Source organism: Salvelinus fontinalis, chromosome 19 (assembly GCF_029448725.1).
Source record: "Salvelinus fontinalis isolate EN_2023a chromosome 19, ASM2944872v1, whole genome shotgun sequence".
Taxonomy (NCBI): domain Eukaryota; kingdom Metazoa; phylum Chordata; class Actinopteri; order Salmoniformes; family Salmonidae; genus Salvelinus; species Salvelinus fontinalis.
The window spans coordinates 42186727-42212969 of NC_074683.1; the positions used below are offsets into that span (position 1 = coordinate 42186727).

Here is a 26243-nt window from a genome sequence, read left to right on the forward strand (position 1 = left end):
AACACACACAATTGAATCACGTCTGAGGTACATCCCCCCCCCCTTAGATTTTTACAGATGTCTGTAATTATCTCTGGCCCTCTGTGTGGCCTTATCACATGTAAAATATATAAAATAATTAAATAAGATGATTTTCAAATAAAAAAGCTGTAAAACATTATCCTAAATATAACACATCAACTTAGTGAATACCTTGTGTGTTTAATATGAGTGTTTCACCATGACATATCCTTTATTTATTTACATACTTATTTATTTTACTATGTCAGTATGTATTTGTTGTCAATGCTTCAGTGTCAAACTGGTGGCAGTTGTGACATATTGACATAGTAAAATAAATAAAAATATATATATTTCATGCTGCATCCCTCATATTAAAAACAGAAGGTATTCACAAAATTAATGGTTTATATTTAGGATAATGTTTTACAGCTTTGTCATTCAATATATTATTTGAAAATCATCTTATTTAATAATGTAATATATTTTACACTTCATCAAATCAAATTTTTTTTTTCACATGCGCCGAATACAACAGGTGTAGTAGACCTTACCGTGAAATGCTTATTTACAAGCCCTTAACCAACAATGCAGTTCAAAAAATAGTTAAAAACTAAAGTAAAAAATTTAATAAGGCCACACAGAGGACCAGAGATAATGACAGACATCTGTGATAATCTGAAGTACCCAAAAGGGCCACTAGATGTCTTGTGATAGATTACATAAAATCCTTGAAAGGTACAGTACCAACATTCTGGTAGTTTACTGGTAGAATTTGAATTTCCAGTAATATACCCTCCCTTTGTAACCCTTTTTCAAACCTACACACAGCACATTAACACATTACCACAATTACACATGAACACACACATGAACACACACTTCCCTGTTCTCATGAACAAGCTAATTATTCCAAAACAACTTTCTCTAATCATAAACTAATCTGACGCAGAACAACAGAAAAACAGCTGATTGGTTGAGGATTACAGGTGATGATTGTATTTACTCATAATATTTATTTCATCCGCTTTAGTAAAGTTGATTAAGAACCAACAATATTCTAAGATAACAACATTGTCAAAGGTTCTGATAATTCTGTTACTGTGTCCATTCTAGAATAGCCATTAAAGTTCTGTGATACCCACACGGATATAATTTAGGATTGGGGCCCTAGAGACCACCGTCCAACCTAAGCCTTCACACCAGTGGCGACACATCATTCAGGGCAGAGCCCCACCTGTTTTGAGCATCACCTAAAAGTAAAATACAAATATATATATAAAAAAACGTTGTGCCTGTTTTGCATGTTATTTTGACATTAATACATGTCACATATCAGTTTGCAAACTATCACGGCTCAGGAAAATACTCAGATGCAGACAGTTCGAATAACGGACGTTTATTATATAAACAGAGGGCAGGCAAAGGACAGGTCAAGGGCAGGCAGGGGTCGGTAGTCCAGGGCAGAGTCCGTAAGGTACAGAGCGGCGGGCAGGCTCAGGGGCAGGCAGAGGCAAAAGGTACAAAACGGCAGGCAGGCTCAGGGCAGGCAGAATGGTCAAAACCGGAGCAACTAGAAAACAGGGGTTAAAGAAAACTGGAGTACAAAAATTATGCTGGTAGGCTTGACGATGCAAGACGAACTTAACAGACAAACAAAATGAGAACACAGGTATAAATGCACAGGGGATAATGGGGAAGATGGGTGACACCTGGAGGGGGGTAGAAACAAGCACAAAGACAAGGGAAACAGATCAGGGTGTGACATTACGTACCTACCCCCCCAGGGACGCCACCTGGCGTCCTACCTGGGCGCATACCTGGTTGACCGGGGTGCCGGCGGTGGAACTCAGCGATGAGGGTTGGGTCCAGGATGTCCCTAGCAGGGACCCAGCACCTCTCCTCCGAGCCATAACTCTCCCAGTTAACCAGGTACTGGAAACCCCTGCCCCGCCGCCGAACCTTCAGGAGGCGCCTCACCGTGTATGCCGGTTGGCCGTTGATGAGACGGTGGAGAGGAGTGGGCCTGGAAACAGGAGACAAAGGGCTGAGACAGAAGTTTAATCCTTGACACATAAAAAGTGGGATGTATATGGAGGGTACGGGGCAATAGAAGACGAACAGCAGAGGGCCTAAGAATCTTGGAGACGGGGAAAGAGCCGATAAAACGGGGGGAAAGTTTGCGGGACTGCACCCGGAGGGGCAGATCCCGAGTGGACAGCCATACCCTCTGCCCGAGACGATAACGGGGAGCCGGGGTCCTGTGGCAGTCCGCCTGAGCTCTCTTCCAGGTACGGCGACAGCGGCGGACGAACATCTGGGCTGAGGGTATGCTGACCTCCTCCTCTTGCTCCAGGAAGAGCAGGGGCTGATATCCCAGGGAACACTCAAAAGGCAAGAGACCAGTGGCTGAGCAGGGTAGGGTGTTGCGGGGGTATTCTACCCACACGAGATGCTGGCTCCAGGTGGTGGGTTTGGTGGAGACCAGATAATGAAGAGTCATCTCCAGGTCTGATTGGCTCGCTCCGACTGGGCATTAGACTGGGGGTGGAACTGGCCGATGACCCAATGAGCGTGTAGAACCCCTTCCAGAACCGGGACAAGAACTGAGGACCCCGGTTGGAGACAGTGTCCACTGGAAGTCCATGGCTCTGGAAGACATGCTGCACCATGAGCTGGGATGTCTCCTTGGCTGAGGGTAGCTTGGGGAGAGGAATGAAATGGGCGGTTTTGGAAAACCGGTCCACCACTGTAAGGATAACGGTGTTGCCATCAGACGGGGAAGACGAGTGACGAAGTCCAGGGATATAGGTGACCAGGGACGGTGAGGGACAGGAAGTGTTTGAAGTAGGCCAGCCGGAGCTTGCCGAAGAGTCTTATTCTGCGCACAGATAGTGCAGGCAGCGATGAACGCAGAGACGTCAGGGACCATGGTGGGCCACCAAAAGTGTTGTCGCACAAATTCCAGGGTCCAACGGGAACCCGGGTGGCAGGCAAGCCTGGAGGAGTGAGCCCACTCCAGGACCGGGGAGCAGACAGTGTCTGGAACAAACATTTGGTTATCAGTGTCCCATCCCCCACCTGGGGTTCGGCTGGGAACACTGCACCGCACGGACCTGGTTCTCAATACCCCAGATGAGTGCCACCGCCAGACATGAAGTAGGAAGGATGGTCTAGAATTCCGAGGGTCGTAATTCCTCTCTGGTCCACATCATAATCATCATAACAGGGTTTTGTCCCTCTTCTCCACAAAGAAGAACCTTGCGCCGGTGGGGAAGGAACAAGTACGGATACACCCTGCAGCCAGGGAGTCCTCGATGTAGGTCTCCATAGCCTTGGTTTCCGGACGTGACAGTAAATACAGTCGTCCCGGGGTGGTGTTGTGCTCGGGAGAAGATCAATCCCGCAGTCATATAGTCGAGGAAGTGGCTCTGACCTTACTGAAAACCTCCTGGAGGTCTTGGACCTCCGCAGGAACGGCGGAGAGGTCAAAGGTTACTTCCGAGCCCACAGGAAGACGTCCCAGGGCAGGTTACGTCAACTTCAGGCAATGGGCGTGGCAGAATGGCCAAGAGAAACCCAATACCACGGGAATCTGAGAAAACTTAATCAGAATGAACTGTATAGCCTCGCTGTGGTTCCCTGACACCGACAGGTTGATGGGAGTGGTATTGTGGGTGACTCTGCCTATAGAACGTTCGTCCAGCGCTCTAACGTCCATAGGAATGGAGAGGGGTTGAGTGGGGATGCCCAGTTCTGACACCAGGGTAGTGTCCATAAAACCCATCAGCCCCAGAAACGATGAGTACCCAGAGAGATTTCGACTGGTTCCCCCACAGCAGGATGGCATGGAGAGGGGTGCGAGTAAGGGGAGAAGGAATGTTCTCCGTATGGCCCACCAAAGTACTCGCTCCTACTGGTGAGCCCGGTCTTTTAGTGGACAGGTAGACATGAAATGACCAATAGTTCCGCAATACAGGCAACTCTTCGTGTTAAGCCTGCGTAAACATTAGTTTGGAAACAACCTAGCTCTGCCTAGTTGCATCGGCTCGGGAAGAGGCGAATCGGCAGACTTCGGAGACACTCTGGGAAACTTGGGTAGCCTCGGATTCTCTTGGACATGTAGAAGTCGGGGGCTTCCAGGATGCGTTCCCGTAGCCGCACATCGATCTGGATGGTCAAGGCAATGAGCGAGTGAAGATCCCTCAGCAGCTCCCAGGCTGCGAGCTCGTCCATATCTTCCTCCGATAATCCGCGCAGGAACGTGTCGAACAGGGATTCCGGGTTCCAGGCACTATCGGCAGCCAACGTGTGGAAATCCACTGCATAGTCTGCGACCCCGCAGGAGTCTTGCCAAAGCTGGAGTAACTTCCGGGCAGCCTCTCTCCCAGAAAACGGAGAATTGAAAACCTTCATCTCAGCAACAAACTCCTCCAAACTGAAGCACACGGCAGACTGTTGTTCCCTCCAGGACAGCCCTCCAGGACATCAGCGTGATGAGGTATCTTCAAGCAGCCCAAGGGGAAGGAGGAGGGCTGCAGCTCAAAGATGAGGGAACACAGAGAGAAACGCCCGACAGGTTCCGACTCTCCAGCGAAGCGTTCCGGGGGAGGTAAGCAGGGTTCTCGGGAAGCCGGGAAAGACGCACTGCTGACAGCTGGGTTACTGAGGGGCTAGGGGGTTACCGTCGTGGTAGGCTGCCTAGTCGACAACTCCTCATACCTCCCAATGGTGGCTCCTTGGGAGGAGGCGGCACTGCGGAGCTGGTCAGAGTCTGCTGTGTCCGTCATGGCCAATTTGTACTTTCACGGCTCAAAAAAAGACCCAGATGCAGACAGCTTGAATAACGGACATTTGTTATATAAACAGGGGGCAGGCAAAGGACAGGTAAAGGGCAGGCAGGGGTCAGTAGTCCAGGGCAGAGTCCGTGAGGTTCAGAGCGGCAGGCAGGCTCAGGGTCGGGGGCAGGCAGAGGTCACTAAGTCCAGTGCAGTGGAAAAAGGTACAGAACGGCAGGCAGGCTCAGGGTCAGGGCAGGCAGAATGATCAAAACCGGGATAACTATAAAACAGGGGCTCAAGAAAACAGGAGAATGAAAAACACGCTGGTAGGCTTGACGAGACAAGAGGAACTGTCAACAGACAAACAGAAAACACAGGTATAAATGCACAGGGGATAATGGGGAAGATGGCGACACCTGGAGGGGGGTGGAGACAAGCACAAAGATAGGTGAAACAGATCAGGGTGTGACACAAACAATGTAAAAAAATCATTGAGTTAATAAAGCCGCATACAAACATGGTCTTTTTTGTTTTCTTGACTAAGGCAGCTCCAAAATCCAGGTGTTTCAGCCTAGCTCAGTGCTTTCTGTAGTGGTGGGGCAGCCAGTGGAAAATACGCAGCGTAGGGGTTTGTAATGTTCTCTAGTTGCGCCGTGATTGGCTCAGTGTTCTGTCACTCATGGGGACACAACGTCAACGCAAAATCTACGGGGAGAGCTAGAAAATTCAAGTCCCTTGGGTGCTGCCATAGAGTTACATTAGAAGTGCCCATCCAAGAAAGCTCAAGGTCATTTGCCAGAGGCCACAGATAAAATAATGTCACGTTATATCTACCGTAGCTTTGATTGGACTAATCATGTCAACATCATACTTTAAATCTTAACTAGCAAGCTAGACAAGCAGTCATCATCATGAATCACATCGAAAATCTACTGGCAAATCCTTTTCAATCCTAAAACATATCGGTGCTCATCGGACATAAACACTACAAAACAAGTTGTAAATCGCAAATTCAACAATGATGTATTTTAGATGGAATCAGTGGCTAACTGCAAGCGTTGCAAAGGAATCACTAGCCTGCTATTCAGTGGAGTGGATATGTGGTCCAAGTCTGGGTTTAAGGGTCTCTTTTCCAAATTTAAAAGGATAAACATTCATGCGGTCAATCCAGCAGGATTTCTGCCGTGTTCAAAACAACTGGAAACTCGCAACTGGGAAATTTCAGACTTCAGCGAGTTCAGGACAACTGGGAACAAAAAAAAAGAGCACCCTGACTGGTGAAATAGATTTAGGTCATCAAACTCAAAATTCTAACTCGGGAATTCTGGACACTTTTTAGAGCTCCGACCTGAAGATCACTGACATCATGATTCAACCTTGTTGTTGTCCAAGTTCCCAGTTGTCTTGAAAGCACCATAAATCCATAGAATGCCAGACTTTGATGACAAAATTTGCCTACTAAGGACCACCACGCAACCTTCCTGTTCAAGTGAGCACAACACAACAAGGTGAGTCCAAAAATGTATTGTATGCTGCTGCATATATGCATATACAGTTGAAATCGGAAGTTTAAAAACATTTAAACTTGGTATTTCACAATTCCTGACATTTAATCCCAGTAAAAATTCCCTGTCTTAGGTCAGTTAGGATCACCACTTTATTTTAAGAATGTGAAATGTCAGAATAATAGTGGAGAGAATTATTTATTTCAGCTTTTATTTCTTTCATCACATTCCCAGTGGGACAGAAGTTTACATACACTCAATTAGTATTTGGTAGCATTGCCTTTAAATTGTTTAGCTTGGGTCAAACGTTTTGGTTAGCCTTCCACAAGCTTCCCACAATAAGTTGGATGAATTTTGGCCCATTCCTCTTGACAAAGCTGGTGTTACTTAGTCAGGTTTATAGGCCTCCTTGCTCGCATACGCTTTTTCAGTTCTGCCCACATATTTTCTATTGGATTGAGGTCAGGGCTTTCTGATGGCCACTCCAATACCTTGACTTTGTTGTCCTTAAGCCATTTTGCCACAACTTCGGAAGTATGCTTGGGGTCATTGTCCATTTGGAAGACCCATTTGTAACCACACTAACTTCCTGACTGACGTCTTGAGATGTTGCTTCAATATATTCACATAATTTTCCTTCCTAATGATGCCATCTATTTTTTGAAGTGCACCAGTCCCTCCTGCAGCAAAGCACCCCCACAACATGATGCTGCCACCCCCGTGCTTCACGATTGGGATGGTGTTCTATGGCTTGCAAGCTTCCCCCTTTTTCCTCCAAACATAACAATGGTCATTATGGCCAAACAGTTCTATTTGTGTTTCATCAGACCAGAGGACATTTCTCCAAAAAGTACGATCTCTGTCCCCATGTGCAGTTGCAAACCGTAGTCTGGCTTTTTATGGCGGTTTTGGAGCAGTGACTTCTTCCTTGCTGAACGGCCTTTCAAGTTATGTCAATATAGGACTTGTTTTACTGTGAATGTAGATATTTTGTACCTGTTTCCTCCAGCATCTTCACAAGGTCCTTTGCTGTTGTTCTGGGATTGATTTGCACTTTTCATACCAAAGTACGTTCATCTCCAGGAAACAGAACGCGTCTCCTTCCTGAGCGGTACGAGGCTATGTGGTCCCATGGTGTTTATACTTGCGTACTATTGTTTGTACAGATGAACGTGGTACCTTCAGGCTTTTGGAAATTGCTCCCAAGGATGAACCAGACTTGTGGAGGTCTACAATTTCTTTTGCTGAGTTCTTGGCGGATTTCTTTTGATTTTCCCATGATGTCAAGCAAAGAGGCACTGAGTTTGAAGGTAGGCCTTGAAATACATCCACAGGTACACCTCCAATTGACTCAAATGATGTCAATTAGCCGATCAGAAGCTTCTAAAGCCATGACATAATTTTCTGGAATTTTCCCAGTCAACTTATTGTATGCCATCTATTCTTCTGACCAACTGGAATTGTGATACAGTGAATTATAAGTGAAATAATCTGTCTGTAAACATTTAATGGAAAAAATGACTTGTGCCATGCACAAAGTAGATGTCCTAACCGACTTGCCAAAACTACAGTTTGTGAACAAGAAATTTGTGGAGTGGTTGAAAAACGAGTTTTAATGACTCCAACCTAAGTGTACGTAAACTTCCGACTTCAACTGTATCTGCCAAGAAGATATGTATACCGTAGCTAAGAAAGTAATACTAAGTGTATGTTGTGTTGTAAGCTGTTAGTAGCCCATGTGCTTCACCCTAATAATTTGGTTCCTTTCCTCCTCATAATTTAGCCTACTGTTCTGACTTGGTGGTGCACATGTAGCCTATAGCCTGTTTTAGAGACATGTAATCATTAAATACCGAAAGAGCTTTCATTGTCTGCTTATACGCCACCTTTATTTATCCTACGGTTCTGACTTGGTGAATAGGGAGAATACAGTAAGAACGGCCATGTTCTGAATTCTGTTGCTGTACATTTCAAAAGCGCAGAACAAATAGTTATACTGACTACGTCCATCCTAGCTCGACCATTTATGTCTAAATCGAAATTACGGATTGCTTCATCCGCTCGTCGTTGTCACGTCCGTCGTTTGAGGAGACCACGGCGCAGCGTGATATGAATACATTCTTCTTTTAATAACGGAAGAACACTGAACAAACTAACAAAAACGAACGTGACGCTAAATAGAACGAGTGCTGACATGCAACTCCACATAGACAACTACCCATAAAACCTAAATGGAAAATGGCAACCTAAATAGGATCCCCAATCAGAAACAACGATAAACAGCTGCCTCTGATTGGGAACCAATTCAGGCCACCATAAACCTACATTACCTAGACATACAAAATCCCCATAGATAAACAAAAACCCTAGACAAGACAACAACACACATACCCACCCTCGTCACACCCTGACCTGACCAAAATAATACAGAAAATATAGAAAACTAAGGTCAGGGCGTGACAGTCATCCCCTTATGCCATAATTTGTACATCTCAATTGTCAGTAGAAACCACATTTGTTTAAACAAGTCAGCCATATCAGCTATGTTTTTTAAAAAGGCAATAAATGAGGCTGAATTAACTGTTTCGCTGCCAGACAAGGCTCCACTAATAGCCACGTGTAGCGGTGGTAAGGTGTTGGGAAAGCTTTATGTAGGCCCTAACAGTTTGTGGGCACCATTTGTCACCGCTAGTGTGCAATTAATGTATTGTTTAGTGTTGTGTTGTGTAGTGGCTTTGCTGGCATGCATCAAAACATGTTTCTTTTTTACCCCACCAAGATTTACATGCTAAAATCGCCACTGCTTCACACTATAGCCCTACCTCAGAACACTAACCAGGGCTGTGTTGAGTTCAGTATATACCATGTAGCCCTACCTCAGAACACTAACCAGGGCTGTGTTGAGTTCAGTATATACCATGTAGCCCTATCTCAGAATGTTAACAGGGTAGTAATGAGTTCAGTATATACCATGTAGCCCTACCTCAGAATGTTAACAGGGTAGTATTGAGTTCAGTATATACCATGTAGCCATACCTCAGAATGTTAACAGGGTAGTATTGAGTTCAGTATATACCATGTAGCCCTACCTCAGAATGTTAACAGGGTAGTATTGAGTTCAGTATATACCATGTAGCCCTACCTCAGAATGTTAACAGGGTAGTATTGAGTTCAGTATATACCATGTAGCCCTACCTCAGAACGCTAACCAGGGTTATGTTGAGTTCAGTATATAGCAAGTCTGAAAGATTCAGTCTGATCACGCACACCTCTTTATACTGCAGACTGCCTATTGCACCTTGCTCACGCCTTGCCCACAACAGACACACACACACACACACACAACCCAGACAAAAAAGATGCCCCGCTGAGAGAGAAAGAGCCCCAGTTCTCCCCGCATCAACAGCAGACTAGATAAACACAATGGATTGAGCACATCCAAATAACCCTCCACCTCAACCATCACTACTGCATTTATCTGCTCATAAACATAGAGATCAATACATTCTCTTGGAACACATTTTCTCATGAAATTACAGCTCTGGGGACAAGAGGCGGCATTATAAGATAGGTCAAATACCCTAACCTCTCCTCTCCATGGCAACGGTTTTTCACTTAAAATAAAAAATCTCTCCCCGTGTTTGTTTGGTTTGTTGTGTGTGTATGCGTGTCCTTAACAGTGCGTGTGACAACCTCGCCATCTCAGCGTCTGTATTAGCATAGCCGAGGCACAGCTTTGTTTTACCATGACCTGTATAATCAGTGTCACATTAGCAACACAACAAATCAAATACTGGTGTGTCTGCCCTGTAACTCCCCTCACACACACACACACACACACACACACACACACACACACACACACACACACACACACACACACACACACACACACACACACACACACACACACACACGTGCCCCCAGCTGTCTGCCATGCTGTCAATCTGATGCTAATTAATATGATAACTAATACCTATTACACCACAGAGAGGTTCAGGCCCACTAATTTGATTTGCGTTTAAAAGGGAGGAGGGAGAAGGAGAAATAAATGACCAATGAGGAGGTGCCGTGAGCCAGTACTCAGCTGTAGGTTAGCTTCCCTGTTCCCTCACTCTGTTCCTACCATCATGGCTTCTATCACAGCTGTTTAGGATGAGGACTTCTTATGAGTGAAGCTAGATGGAAGAATATGCACATCGCAATATATGATAAACATTAACTTCCACAAACATAAATACACAAACACCACTTTCTCTCCATCTCCTTTTTGACACTCCTTCAATGTGGCAATGTTAACTACTTTAGTGTAACGGAGGAAGTCATCATCATGAGCCTGTGTTTCCTTCTCCTGCTGCATCTCAACTCATCATAGAAGACGGAGGAGAGAGACGACGAAAGGAAGGAAGAAATAGAGAAGAGGGGATCGAAATGAAAAGAAGGGAAGGAAGAGAGAGAAGACTGAGAAGACAGATGGGAAAATAAACAGAAAGGAAGGAATGAATGAATGGAGTGAGAGAGTAAAAAATGAGAGGTGTGTAGTGTAGAAGGCCCAGCTGACATTATAAAGCTGGTGAGTTTATGAGTCGTGGTGATTAGCCAGATCTTACCAATCAATGACACATTCACATGGCTGCCTGCTCTGTTGCTAACCCCAATACACACTAATTGGTCTATTCCTGGCTTAACATGGAGACGCTGCCTTCCACTTCAGAGCAAGCTCTCTCTCTCTCGCGCACACACACACACACACACACACACACACACACACACACACACACACACACACACACACACACACACACACACACACTCTCTCTCTCTCTGCATGCATACACTCATACATATCTGGTGAAGAGCATGCTGCGTATATTTTCTTAAAAGGTCAAATTGATTCTGATTCAATTTGTGAGTGGATGAGGACCAATGGATACCGCCACATCTGCACTAACAATAAGGAGAGAATGGGATCCCACTACGGACCAATCACACGACAGAATCTGGACGGGGGAAAAACTCACAAATTTAATTTAAGTTTGTTGAGTGTTTAGATAATGCAGCTTAATGTAATGCTGTGCTGTATGGGCCCAACAGGCTCCACCACATAGCAACAGCGCCACCAACATCTCAGACCAGAAACTGCATGTTTTAACACACTTGTGGTTCAAATCTGCATTACATTAGACCTGCAGTATTATTATTAGATTATACATTTTATACATTTGAAATATGATTTAAACATACAGATGTGTCAATATTGGCAGAATTATAAATATATTTAGGCATTTTGGGGATATAAATAAAAACAAATCAAATGGTCACACTTTATTTGGATTTTCCATCTGTAGAGGCTTTACAGATGGTCATACTATCAACAAACTATCTGTTGATAAGCAACTGCTTGTTAAAGGTTAGGGTTAGGGTTAAGTTTAGAATAAGGGTTAGGATAAGGGTTAGGGTAAGGGTTAGGGTTAGGGTTAAGTGTAGAATAAGGGTTAGGATAAGGGTTAGGGTAAGTAGTTAGGGTTAGGGTTAAGTTTAGAATAAGGGTTAGGATAAGGATTAGGATAAGGATTAGGGTAAGGGTTAGGGTAAGGGTTAGGATAAGGATTAGGGTAAGGGTTAGGATAAGGATTAAGGTAAAAGGGTTAGGGTTAGGGTAAGGGTTAGGGTAATGGTTAGGGTAAGTAGTTAGTTGAAATGTTACTGGTAGTCTTGTAGCATCTCCAGATGAACTATCCAAAGAGTGTTACCACTACTACTACTACTACTACTACTACAATACAACAGTTGGAACAGGGATGTGAAATATTACATGAGTGTGAGAGTTGCTCATTGGAGAGGGCATTTTAGTCATCACATACATACACTTGGCTAGGGTCACCCATAGGGTACATTTCTCTCTCAGTGAGCGCTGGGAGCGAGCAGCACTTCTAGCTGAGAGGAGGACAAGAGGAGAGCTCATTTAAACACATGACCAGTACTACCCAAATATTTGTGTGTGTGTGTGTGTGTGTGTGTGTGTGTGTGTGTGTGTGTGTGTGTGTGTGTGTGTGTGTGTGTGTGTGTGTGTGTGTGTGTGTGTGTGTGTGTGTGTGTGTGTGTGCACACGTGTTGCTTACTGTGAAGCCGTTTGTAGTAAACAACAATGCAATTACTCTTTTAACCAGAGAGAGTGAAGGAGCGAGAGACAGAGACAGAGAGAGAGCGAGAGGGAGAGAGCGAGAGAGTGAGCGAGAGAGAAAAATGAGAGGTGTGTAGTGTAGAAGGGCCAGCTGACATTATACAGCTGGTGAGTTTATGAGTCGTGGTGATTAGCCAGATCTTACCAATCAATGACACATTCACAGTACTTGACACATTGGAAAGAACTAACCAAAAAATGGAATGCTATTTGGTCCTAAACAGAGAGTACACAGTGGCAGAATACCTACCACTGTGACTGACCAACAATTAAGGAACACTTCGACTATATACAGACTCAGTGAGAATAGCTTTGCTATTGAGAGAGGCCGCCGTAGGCAGAACTGTCTCTCAAGAGAAGACAGGCTATGTGCACACTTCCCACAAAATGAGGTGGAAACTGAGCTGCACTTCCTAACCTCCTGACAAATTCATGACACATTTCAGATTATACAGACCCACAAAGAATTTGATAAACTCCTATATCTATTAGGTGAAATACCACAGTGTGCCATCACAGCAGCAAGCTTTGCGACCTGTTGCCACAAGAAATGGGCAACCAGTGAAGCACAAACACCATTGTGAATCCAAACTCTATTTATCTGTCTATTTATTTTCCCTTTTGTACTACAACAATTTTCACATTGTTACAACACTGTACATAGCTATAATATAACATTTGAAATGTCTCTATTATTTTGAAACCTTTGTGAGTCTAATGTTTACTGTTCATTTTTGATGATTTATTTCCATTTTGTTAATTATCTACTTCACTTGCTTTGGCAATGTAAACATGTTTCCCAAGCCAATAAGGCCCTTTGAGTTGAATTGAGAGGCAGAGAGTGAGATCCACACCCACAGTCTCTGCAGCCACTCTTAACACATATTTGTTACATCCACTGAGAATACCAACACCCCTGACAAACACAACCTGACTATCATTCAAATGTCAATGCAAATTGCAGGGTCTGTTTTTTCTGAATGGCTGGCGTTAGCTGGCCGTAATGATGGCAAGGAGTGGGTGTTCAAGAGGAGCCATTTATGTACAGTAAATTTCAATGTCATATTTATTATAAATAATGTTCTCTACAAAAAAATCTACATACAAAATCTTGGGAAAAAAAGAGGAGTTAGCACTTTAGTAAACCACACACGCACGCACGCACACAGGCTAACAATATTATCGTCCCGGATCACTAACTCAGCAGATCTCACTCACGTCACCCCCGATAACACACACACACCTCTATGTGTGTCCTGTCAATAGGACATGGAGGGGTTTGGCACTAATGGAGATAAGAGAGAGAAGGGTGAGGATGGTAAAAGAGAATGGGGGGGGCGACACACACACACACACACACACACACAAACAAAAAGGTCGGTCTTTTGTGCCACTGCCAATACCTCGCCAGATTAATACTGTCCATGCAGGTACACAAGGTACTGGGTCAATTCTAGTTGGAATTGGAATGTGGGGCTAAATTAAATTCTTATTCTATTCTGCTGCACTTCCCTACTCTATTGGTCTAATTCATACAAAATGTAATGTTCCTGTGTGTGTAGGTGCAGGGGTCTCCATTATGTTGAATTACTATAATTATAGTACTGTAATGTAACGTCACGGCCTCACTGACGTCCATGCAGAAAAATGGTTCACAATAAGGTAGGAGCTTTTTAAACATGCGCACACAGGCACACACCTAGTAAGTGTATGTGTACAATATATTGGCAGAAGAGATGAATACACACATACACACACCGTAACCCGGTAACTACAGCTTACACTGTTGGAGAGACGTTTATGACATGAATAGAGAACACATTTAGTATTCTCAGCTAGGGGGTGTGTGTGTGTACGTGTGTGGATGTGTCACAGGAGGTTGGTGGCACCTTAATTGGGGAGGATGGGCTTGTAGTAATGGCTGGAGCGGAATAGGTGGAATGGAATCAAATGGACCAAATAGATGGTTTCCAGGTGTTTGATGCCATTCCATTTGCGCCGTTCCAGACATTATTATGAGCCATCCTCCCCTCACCAGCCGCCTGTGGTGTGTGTGTTGGAGGCCTTCTTGGAGGGATAAGTGGAATATAACAACTCCATGATAAGTGTTCTGTAAGTGTTCAGTAAACAGGTCAGTGTTTGTGGCTCACATATTATATTCAACACACACAAACACGCACAACCATACACAACCACACACACAGGTAGCTTGGGTGCTCTGTCCCTTTATGAGAGTCTAACTGTATCTCCAGTGTTAGTCAAATCTGCTGCTAATTGCTGTTTGGTTTGGATTAACATGGTTCATTACTCCAATGTACCAACACTGCCAGGCTCATTACACACACACACACACACACACACACACACACACACACACACACACACACACACACACACACACACACACACACACACACACACACACACACACACACACACACACACACACACACACACACACACACACACACACACCCACACACCCCCCTCCATCTGACTTTCCCTCTTTCACCCCCTCCTCCCTCCATCCCCATCCACGGACAAGGCCTCTCTCTCCGGCTGTTATTCTGGGGATAATTCTAGGGATCATTTTGGGATAATCTCCCACAAACGTCTCGGACTGCTGCCACCCCGTTTGCCCACTGCCTGATTACCAGCCTCCCTGTGCCAACCACTTCTACTGACCGCTGTCACGCACACATGCTTCTAGGCACAAACACACATTTTCAAACCTGCCAACCATTCCTACTGACTGCTACTAAGCAGTCAGCTGCGTTCAAATAAACACACACGCTATGTAGCAAGGAGGCACCAACAGGATATTTGTGTGGTTTGATTGCCACCTAGTGGTTGAATTTACAACACTCATTCTACACTCGGAGAAGGTTTTATATTGAATCCTATGGATTTAATTTATTGACCAACACTGCCATCTAGTGCCAAGATATGTGTTACTACATGAATGGCTTCAGATACAAATCTAGGATCGGTGCACCCTCCTCAAGTCCTAATCATAACCATTAGGATGTGACATGTACAAATGCAGATAAGATAACATTTGATCTAACTTCATCACACACACACTAGCTGTTTAAAGACATACTCAGATGTCACATGTCACTTACAGGTAGAAGCCTTAGAGACTCTTTATTCTGGACCGCAATATGTTCCTCTCCTCTCCTCTCCTCTCCTCTCCTCTCCTCTCCTCTCCTCTCCTCTCCTCTCCTCTCCTCTCCTCTCCTCTCCTCTCCTCCAGTAATGAAAGGTAAAGTCACTGGTGTCGCTCAATTTCTTTCAGCTGCACAACACTTTCAAAAAGACTTCTCCTCTCTGCATCCAGGGAGAAAAGGTAGAATGAAAATTCTCTGTAACTAAAGTACGCAGATCTAATAAACTGAAAGCACATCCCCAGGTGCAGGGAACACTAAATACCATGGGGGAAATAGAGACATACCTGGAGAATTTGGATGCTCTGCTCCCATTGCTGCACTCCCATTTCAATCAAAGAGTCTTTGTCAGATTTAATTCCACCTGATATTCTTAGTGAGAGAAGTATCCCATCAGTGATTGAGTCATTGAAGCTTCTTGAATTGAGGGAGTCACATTCCAAAGCAAGGAGAAGCAGGTCCAGTTACAAGCACCTCATCAGCTCTCCTGCCTCTCCCTTTTGCCCTCTCAGTTTGCTCTGACAGACTACACTCAGCCACAGAGCTTACTCTGCCCTAAAGTTGAGCTGGAGAGAAATGGCATAGAGAGAGAGGCAGAGAGAGAATGTAACTGCCAGCAAGTAGTGACAAACCACCAGCTCACAAATCTGTAATCCATTGAGCTTTCTGAGTCAAATCTGTCCTTCTGTTATGCCGACTCCTCCACCCTCCTCCTCTAATCCAGCCACACACCGTCTTCCCCATTTCCTCTCTCTGCTCCACACTTTATATCATCTAGTACTGCACCGTTATCCTACTGCATTCCCCAAAAATCTTTCAGTCCTCTCAACTCCTGACTGAGTCAATGTCTGCCCAGAGGCACTCACTCACTGCCCATCCCTCTCTCTGTCCCCATCTTCACCTGTCACTCCTTTCCCCATATTTCATGTCACTCCTAGAATTTCTCTGCCATCTCTTTCCCATTGCTCTTCTTCTCTTCCTATCCTTATATACTCTCCACCAGTGTTCTGCTGCCTTCGCTGCGTCTCCAGCAGACTGCATGTATTATTATCCCCACAATGGCCTCCCAGCTTATTGTTTATGAATTACCAGCGCTGCAGGCCAAACAAAGGCTATTTTCATAAAGAAACCTCCATTTCATTTCAGCTCCAATTAGATAGGAGGCTAAAGAATAGAAGTGGACTGGCCGCAGCCTCTAAGGATGGCAGGCCCCATTCAGAGCCATTCAATGGGGCCTTATTGCTTTCCTTGACAAAGGGAGCTCGCGGATGGGCTTTCAGACTAAAAAACACAGAGTAGAAATGACTGGGAAGAGAAGACAGTCTCCTGTACAATAACAAACCTTTAAAGAGAAGGATAGTTTCTTTCGCTTATCCTTCCATCCATCAATTTATCCTTCCGTTTCTTCGCTTTCTTCTTTTTGGTGTGTGTATATTGGCCTGGACATGAATGACAGACAGTTGAAAGAGAAAGGAGGAGAGAATAAGAAAGAGCAGCTCAGTTCTTCACAATACATGTCAACTCTAAATGATCACTGGCCGTTGAATAGACAGAGAGGAGAGGAAAGTGTGTGTGTTCCCACAGCTGATTGATTTACAGCTTTGAAAATAGAGAAAAAGAAAGAAAGAAGACGTGAGCGAGAGACACCTTGATGCTTTAACAGAACTCTACAATAGTCAAGGGCACATTGTGGCCCTGTCAGTGACAAGCTGCCACTCTCTCTCTAAGAAAGCAGAGGGAAACAGAGAAAAAGAAAGAAAGAAGGAAAGAAAGAAAAAGAAAGAAAATAAAGAAAATGAGAAAGGAGAGAGAGAGAGAGGATTATGCCAGGTCAAAGATGAACAATGGGACTAAGACAATTTCTTCTTCACAGTTTCTTCCAATGTGTAAACTGTAAATACACTGAACAAAAATATAAATTCAACATGTAAAGTGAGCTGAAATAAAAGATCCCCGAAATTCTTCATATGCACATAAAGCTTATTTCTCTCAAATGTTATGCACAAATTTGTTGACATCCCTGTTAGTGAGCATTTCTCCTTTGCCAAGATAATCCATCCACCTGACAGGTGTGGCATATCAAGAAGCTGATTAAACAGCATCATCAATACACAGGTGCACCTTGTACTGGGACAATAAAAGGCCACTAAAATGTGCAATTTTGTCACAGAACACAATGCCACAGATGTATCAAGTTGAGGGAGCGTGCAATTGGCATGCTGACTGCAGGAACGTCCACCAGAGCTGTTGCCAGATAAGTTAATGTCCATTTCTCTACCATAAACTGCCTCCAATGTCGTTTTAGAGAATTTGGCAGTAAGTCCAACCAGACTCACAAACGCAGACCGCCAGCCCAGGACCTCCACATCCGGGTTCTTCACCTGTGAGACCAGCCACCCGAACAGCTGATAGAACTATGGGTTTGCACAACCAAAGAATTTCTGCACAAACTGTCAGAAACCGTCTCAGGGAAGCTCATCTGCGTGCTCACCAGAGTCTTGACCTGACTGCAGTTAGACATCGTAACCGACGTCAGTGGGCAAATGCTAACCATCGATGGAACGCTGGAGAAGTGTGCTCTTCACCGATGAATCCCGGTTACAACTGTACCGGGCAGATGGCAGACAGTGTGTATGGTGGCGTGTGGGCGAACGGGTTGTTGATGTCAATGTTGTGGACAGAGTGCCCCATGGTGGCAGATGGGTTATGGTATGGGCAGGCAGGTATAAGCTATGTACAACGAACACAATTGCATTTAATTAACGACAATCTGAACGCACAGAGATACCTTGACGAGATCCTGAGGTCCATTGTTGTGCCATTCATCCACCGCCATCACCTCATGTTTCAGAATGATAATCCACGGCCCCATGTCGCAAGGATCTTTACAGAATTCCTGGAAGCTGAAAATGTCTTAGTTCTTCCATGGCCTGCATACTCAGACATGTCACCTATTGAGCATGTTTGGGATGCTATGGATCGACGTGTACGACAGTGTTTTCCAGTTCCCGCCAATATCCAGCAACTTCATGCAGTCATTGAAGAGGAGACGGACAGCATTCCGAAGGCCACAATCAACAGCCCGATCAACTCTATGTGAAGGAGATGTGTTGTGCCAAATGGTGGTCGCACCAGATACTGACTGGTTTTCTGATCCACGCCCTTACCTTTTTTTTAAGATATCTGTCATCAACAGATGCATATCTGTATTCCTAATCGTGAAATCCATAGATTAGGGCCTAATTCATTTATTTCAATTGACTGATTTCCTTATATGAACTGTAGCTCTGAAATTTTTGCCATTTGCATTTATATTTTTGCTCAGTGTAGAATAGAAAGTAAACCTGTCCTGGCTAGCATCAATCTGAGTGTTAGATCTGGGTGTTACAGTGGAAAAATCTAGGTTTTATGTTCCTTTGTATTTATGCAGGTATAGTTAAACAGAAGACAAAGTGTGACTTTAGCCAGTACCAATCAGGGAACAAGGTGATGGCGGTACGTTGATAAAGGATGACATTTGAGCCTTTGAGGCGACACCAGCAGAATTAGAGCCTTTTCCTTTAGAAACCAAAGCAGGAGAGTCAGACCACACAAAGGTCTTTGATAGGCTTGTCACATCGATAAGGTGGGATATAATCACACACACAACTTACTTGCCAAAGGAGTGAGAGAAAGGAGAAGATATCTTCATCACCCCATGCTTCCCTGCTTAAATTGTTGGCAGTGTGTGTGTGTGTGTGGTGTGTGGTGTGTGGTGTGTGGTGTGTGGTGTGTGTGTGTGGTGTGTGTGTGTGTGTGTGTGTGTGTGTGTGTGTGTGTGTGTGTGTGTGTGTGTGTGTGTGTGTGTGTGTGTGTGTGTGTGTGAGAGAGAGAGAGAGAACCAACCTCCCTTCCTTTGGATCGCCATCCTGGTTGTTGTTATCATCCTGCTCCCAAGCCTTCATATCACGTTGCCTCATAAATACCTGTAGAATGTCATGTCCTGATCTCCCCTTTCAAATGTCATTCTTACCTTTCAGGCAGACTACAGCCCCCCTACAGAACATGATCAGATCTCCCAGAGGCCCCTGGCACCCAGCCTGTACTCAGACATGTTAGCTTGTGTTTATCAGAGAAGATTACGTCTCAAATGGCACCCTATTCCTTTTATAGTGCACTACTTTGACTAGAGCCCAGAGTGCCACTTGGGATGCATGCATACTACATGTGGTCCTGAAGCATCAACCTGGTTCATTACCTGCTTGGTGACTCATGATACGCTGGGTGACAGAGAGGCTATGAGACACTGACACCAGTTAGAGATACAGTACACAGACGGATAGTAGCGGATGTACGGTGAGCTTTCTGCTGCAGAGCGGCTAGCGTGGCATCACCTAGGTGGGTGTTGCACATTGGTGGTACATGAGGTATGAATGTAAAGTGCTTTGAGCACCTGGAAAGCGCTACGTAAATTCAATTCATCATCATCATCGTCATCATCAGTCTTTCTGCAGTACAAGGACGAGGTTTGGAGTCGCTAAAAACACATTTTATTTCATACCTCAGCAATGTTCATATTTACATCAAAGCGTACCAGTACCAGTCAGTACCAATACCAGCCAGTATTAATACCAATATCAATACCAGCCAGTATTAATATCAATATCAATACAAGTCAGTACCAATACCAGTCAGTACCAATACCAGCCAGTATTAATACCAAAATCAATACCAGCCAGTATTAATACCAATATCAATACCAGCCAGTATTAATACCAATATCAATACCAGTCAGTACCAATACCAGTCAGTACCAATACCAGCCAGTATTAATACCAATATCAATACCAGTCAGTACCAATACCAATATCAATACCAGTCAGTACCAATATCAATATCAATACCAGTCAGTACCAATACCAATATCAATACCAGTCAATACCAATATCAATACCAGTCAATACCAGCCAGTACCAATATCAATATCAATACCAGTCAGTACCAATATCAATACCAGCCGGTATCAATATCAATACCAGTCAGTACCAATATCAATACCATTCAGTACCAATATCAATACCAGTCAGTACCAATATCAATACCAGTCAGTACCAATACCAATATCAATACCAGTCAGTCCCAATATCAATACCAGTCAGTACCAATACCAATATCAATACCAGTCAGTACCAATATCAATACCCGTCAGTACCAATACCAGTCAGTACCAATATCAATACCAGTCAGTACCAATATCAATATCAATACCAGCCAGTACCAATACCAATACCAGTCAGTACCAATACCAATACCAGCCAGTACCAATACCAATACCAGTCAGTACCAATACTAATATCAATACCAGTCAGTACCAATATCAATACCCGTCAGTACCAATACCAGTCAGTACCAATATCAATACCAGTCAGTACCAATACTAATATCAATATCAGTCAGTACCAATATCAATACCCGTCAGTACCAATACCAGTCAGTACCAATATCAATACCAGTCAGTACCAATACTAATATCAATACCAGTCAGTACCAATACTAATATCAATACCAGTCAGTACCAATACTAATATCAATACCAGTCAGTACCAATACCAATCAGTACCAATACCAATCAGTACCAATACCAATATCAGCCAGTACCAATATCAGCCAGTACCAATACCAGTCAGTACCAATACCAATACCAGTCAGTACCAATACCAATACCAGTCAGTACCAATATCAATACCAGTCAGTAGCAATATCAATATCAATACCAGTCAGTAACAATATCAATACCAGTCAGTACCAATACCAATATCAATACCAGTCAGTACCAATACCAATATCAATACCAGTCAGTACCAATATCAATACCAGTCAGTACCAATATCAATACCCTTCAGTACCAATATCAATACCCGTCAGTACCAATATCAATACCCGTCAGTACCAATATCAATACCCGTCAGTACCAATATCAATACCCGTCAGTACCAATATCAATACCCGTCAGTACCAATACCAGTCAGTACCAATATCAATACCAGTCAGTACCAATACCAATATAAATACCAGTCAGTACCAATACCAATATAAATACCAGTCAGTACCAATATCAATATCAATACCAGTCAGTACCAATACCAATATAAATACCAATCAGTACCAATACCAATATCAATACCAGTCAGTACCAAAATCAATACCAGCCTGTATCAAAATCAATACCAGCCGGTACCAATATCAATACCAGTCAGTACCAATATCAATACCAGCCAGTAGCAATATCAATACCAGTCAGTACCAATATCAATACCAGCCGGTATCAATATCAATACCAGTCAGTACCAATATCAATACCATTCAGTACCAATATCAATACCAGTCAGTACCAATACCAATATCAATACCAGTCAGTACCAATACCAATATCAATACCAGTCAGTACCAATACCAATACCAGTCAGTACCAATAACAATACCAGTCAGTACCAATACCAATATCAATACCAGTCAGTACCAATACCAATACCAGTCAGTACCAATAACAATACCAGTCAGTACCAATATCAATACCAGTCAGTACCAATACCAGTCAGTACCAATACCAATATAAATACCAGTCAGTACCAATATCAATATCAATACCAGCCAGTACCAATACCAGTCAGTACCAATACCAATACCAGTCAGTACCAATACCAATACCAGTCATTACCAATACCAATACCAGCCAGTACCAATACCAATACCAGTCAGTACCAATACTAATATCAATACCAGTCAGTACCAATACTAATATCAATACCAGTCAGTACCAATACTAATATCAATACCAGTCAGTACCAATACCAATCAGTACCAATACCAATCAGTACCAATACCAATACCAGCCAGTACCAATACCAATATCAATACCAGTCAGTACCTATACCAATACCAGTCAGTACCATTACCAATACCAGTCAGTACCATTACCAATACCAGTCAGTACCAATATCAATACCAGTCAGTAGCAATATAAATATAAATACAAGTCAGTACCAATACCAATATAAATACCAGTCAGTACCAATACCAATATAAATACCAGTCAGTACCAATATCAATATCAATACCAGTCAGTGCCAATACCAATATAAATACCAATCAGTACCAATACCAATATCAATACCAGTCAGTACCAATATCATTATCAATACCAGTCAGTACCAATACCAATACCAGTCAGTACCAATATCAATATCAATACCAGTCAGTACCAATACCAATATAAATACCAGTCAGTACCAATATCATTATCAATACCAGTCAGTACCAATATCAATACCAGTCAGTACCAATATCAATATCAATACCAGTCAGTACCAATACCAATATAAATACCAGTCAGTACCAATATCAATACCAGTCAGTACCAATGCCAGAAGGTACAAATACCAGTTAGTACCAACACCAGCCAGTCCATTTCTGTACAAATCCCTTCTGACCCACCGGTCAATGACAACACAAGGCCCAACCACAAGGCAGGCCGCTACAAGTCCTTACACAGAAGACCACAAGACAATGGAAATATAAGACATTAAAATGGATAGATTTCATAGTAATTAAATAACAGTAGAGAAGAGGTGAATGAGGAGTTGTTTTTGTACAGTACCATTAGAGCTGTAATGCTTTGCTGAGTATCATTTGTAAACAGAGACGGAGGGAGGGAGAGAGGGAAGACTCCAGGTCCATGTTGGTTTAGGGAGAGATCCACAGACGTTCCTCATTGTTATAGGTGGAGCCACAACTTTTTCCTAGCCATGTGACCTGACCGGGGAAAACTCAGGGTCCTAGTTCTACACACACACACACACACACACACAACCACGTTTCCGCAAGCAAACAGTCATTCACACTCACACACGTTTCTCCATCACACACACACACACACACACACACACACACACACACACACACACACACACACACACACACACACACACACACACACACACACACACACACACACACACACACACACCATCTCATATGCACACACACACCTCATAAGTTAGTCTCGTCCCAGGTGGGGTCGTTCATAGTCTTTAAGACCCTCCTGACCACTTTCTCCAGATCTTTCCGTGCCCTCTGCTCCTCCTCCAGTGACCTCTTCATCTTCTTATTGTCCTGTTGAGGGGTCAAAGGTGAGTGCAAGCATTCGGTTGTAGTTTTACTACTTCATCCGTCATAACAGTGTTATGTCAGGTGTCTTAAGCGGTCATGAGCTGTCATATGCCCGTTATAAGCCAGTGGGATGGTGACACAGAGCGGACATTTACCTGTTTGAGCTCCTGTACCTCGTCCCTCAGGGCGTACACTACATCCTCGAGGCTCCTTCAACACAACACACATGGTTAATACCATCCTAGAGGCAAATACATGACTATATACAGGGTCTTCGGGAAGTATTTAGACCCCTTGACTTTTTCCACATTTTGGTACATTTTAGAATAAGGCTGTAACGTATCAAATATGTACTTTTTTAGCAATCTACACACAATACCCCATAATGACAAAGCGAAAACAGTCAAATTCATTACATTTAAAAACAAATAAATACAGTATTTCAATAAGTATGCAGACCTTTTGCTATGAGACTCGATGTCTCGATGTCTAAAAATCTGTTTTTCCTTTGTCGTTATGGGTAAAGAAAAAAAAACAATTTAAGAATTTAGAATAAGGCTGTAACGTAACAAAATGTGGAAAAGGTCAAGGGGTCTGAATACTTTCTGAAGACACTGTATGTATGCAGACAGTACTGCACTAGTCTACATACTAACTAGTACTTATTCGTTCAGAAACAGAAGCATTCTTATGAAAACACCATCCCACTTTCATTTGGGAATTTCTTCCAGCACATGACGACAGAAACTGTCAGGGGTTACCAAGATACTCATCCCTGACCAAAATGAAGAGGAGGAAGTGTGGGAGAGGAAGTAGGGATTAGGAGGAGGAAGAACAAGGGGGAGAAGAGAAGGAGGACGGAAGGTGGAGGTCTTACTTCTCTCCGACTACAGTCTGTCCGTTGCTCGTGGTCTCCTCCACAATGATCTTCTCCTCTCCAGGGATGATGACTTGCAGCCCTGTGTCCCTCCGCATCGCCCCTGTTCCAAACACAACACAACACGCTAGATATGCTGATCCAAGGTCAGTTTGGACTTCCAACCCCTAATGGCTGAGGTTAGAATTGTGGGATCCTAACTCTGTAACCTGATCCTAGATCTGTGCTTAAGCCAAGGGCAACGTCTACACACCGTTTATCTAACATAAGTGATTGAGTTCCTGATTGGTGCTGATTTGTGATCGGCTACATGGTATCGGAAGCAAAATTGACACAACAGGACACAAACACAGGAGATGGTGGAGAAGCTGTGGGTTAGTTAGGCAGACACAGAACCACGAGACACAACGACAGAGGAGGCAGAGGAGCCATGTTGGAGAGGAAGAGCAGAAGGAAGAAGAGAGAGAGGCACACTACATCCAGATCATCCTGATCCGTTCACCCCTCATTGGTTTTACCTCAGCACACCGCTCTCTGTTGCAGACCAAAAACAACAAGGTAACATCAAGCGTATATTCATGAGAAAAGACACCATTTTGTTCTCACATTTCCTGTTCCAATGGTTCAGCCTGGAGCCTTGTTGACAGTGACATCCAACACAGTGAAATAAAGCGTGCTTCTGACAAAACATCCAAAATACCAACAGCTAACAAATGACAGATTTATTCAAAACTCAATGATACAGCGTTTGGGAACTCTTGTCATATACGTCAATCTGTATATATATAACAAATACTCTGTAGGTGCCGTTTGTAGGTAGGTCAATAGGTAAGACATTTTGATCACAGGTGTGGGACAGGTCATATACAGCATTGGAAAGCACAGAGGACACAGTTGGACATCGCAGTCCCCCTCCCTCTGCTTTCGTATTTTTTTTTTTTAAACCGCAGTCACAAAGTAGAACACAAAATATGAGGACAGTCCTATTTTTAGCTCAAATACTCATATAACAACTGTTTGGCTTCTTATTGTCTTCCATTTGCATCCACTATGTACAAAAGAGACACTTGTCCATTATTTTTTTGTTCATGTCCACCTGTCTTGATGAATAAGTATCACACATGACTGCTCCCGCAAGACTAGGTTTCTCTTTCTCAACACTGAAATGGTAGATTTACACAATGGATGAGCTGTACTCTACAGGCACATTTCATATCTATGGCAAGCATGATAACTAGGACACACCATACAGTATAATGTCATACACACACACACTGGGGGTAGTAGGCCAGTAATGGGGGGGGGGGGGGGGGGGGGGGGGTACAGAAACAGAACTGTTCATATTAAACACATTTTAATGCTCTGCCACAGAGATCGTGCAAAAATGTATCCCAAGAACCCACGCTCAATATCCAGTGTAAACTAAACTTTAGTGATACCATTTCATCGAGAGAGAGAGAGAGAGAGAGAGAGAGAGAGAGAGAGAGAGAGAGAGAGAGAGAGAGAGAGAGAGAGAGAGAGAGAGATCGACTAAGTTCACCAAATCAGTTGTAAACATTTACATACACAGTGAAATAAAAT

General features: G+C 43.6%; 1 protein-coding gene across 7 annotated transcripts in view; it reads right to left on the reverse strand.

Moving 5' to 3' along the window:
- Window positions 1-26243, reverse strand: part of arhgef7a (Rho guanine nucleotide exchange factor (GEF) 7a) — a 201777-nt gene that overhangs the window by 139337 nt on the left and 36197 nt on the right. For 2 of the 7 annotated variants that reach the window (XM_055871610.1, XM_055871609.1), the window contains exons 20-23: window positions 24663-24765; window positions 23941-23995; window positions 16980-23788; window positions 15925-16203 (exon numbers count right to left, since the gene is read on the reverse strand). In XM_055871610.1, coding sequence (XP_055727585.1) covers window positions 23666-23788; window positions 23941-23995; window positions 24663-24765 — 281 coding nt within the window. In that variant the 3' untranslated portion in view covers window positions 15925-16203; window positions 16980-23665. Of the gene's footprint in view, window positions 1-1383; window positions 2027-15924; window positions 16204-16979; window positions 23789-23940; window positions 23996-24662; window positions 24766-26243 lie in introns of those variants that run through there. The other 5 variants (XM_055871611.1, XM_055871612.1, XM_055871607.1 and 2 more) reach the window with 4 other exon arrangements.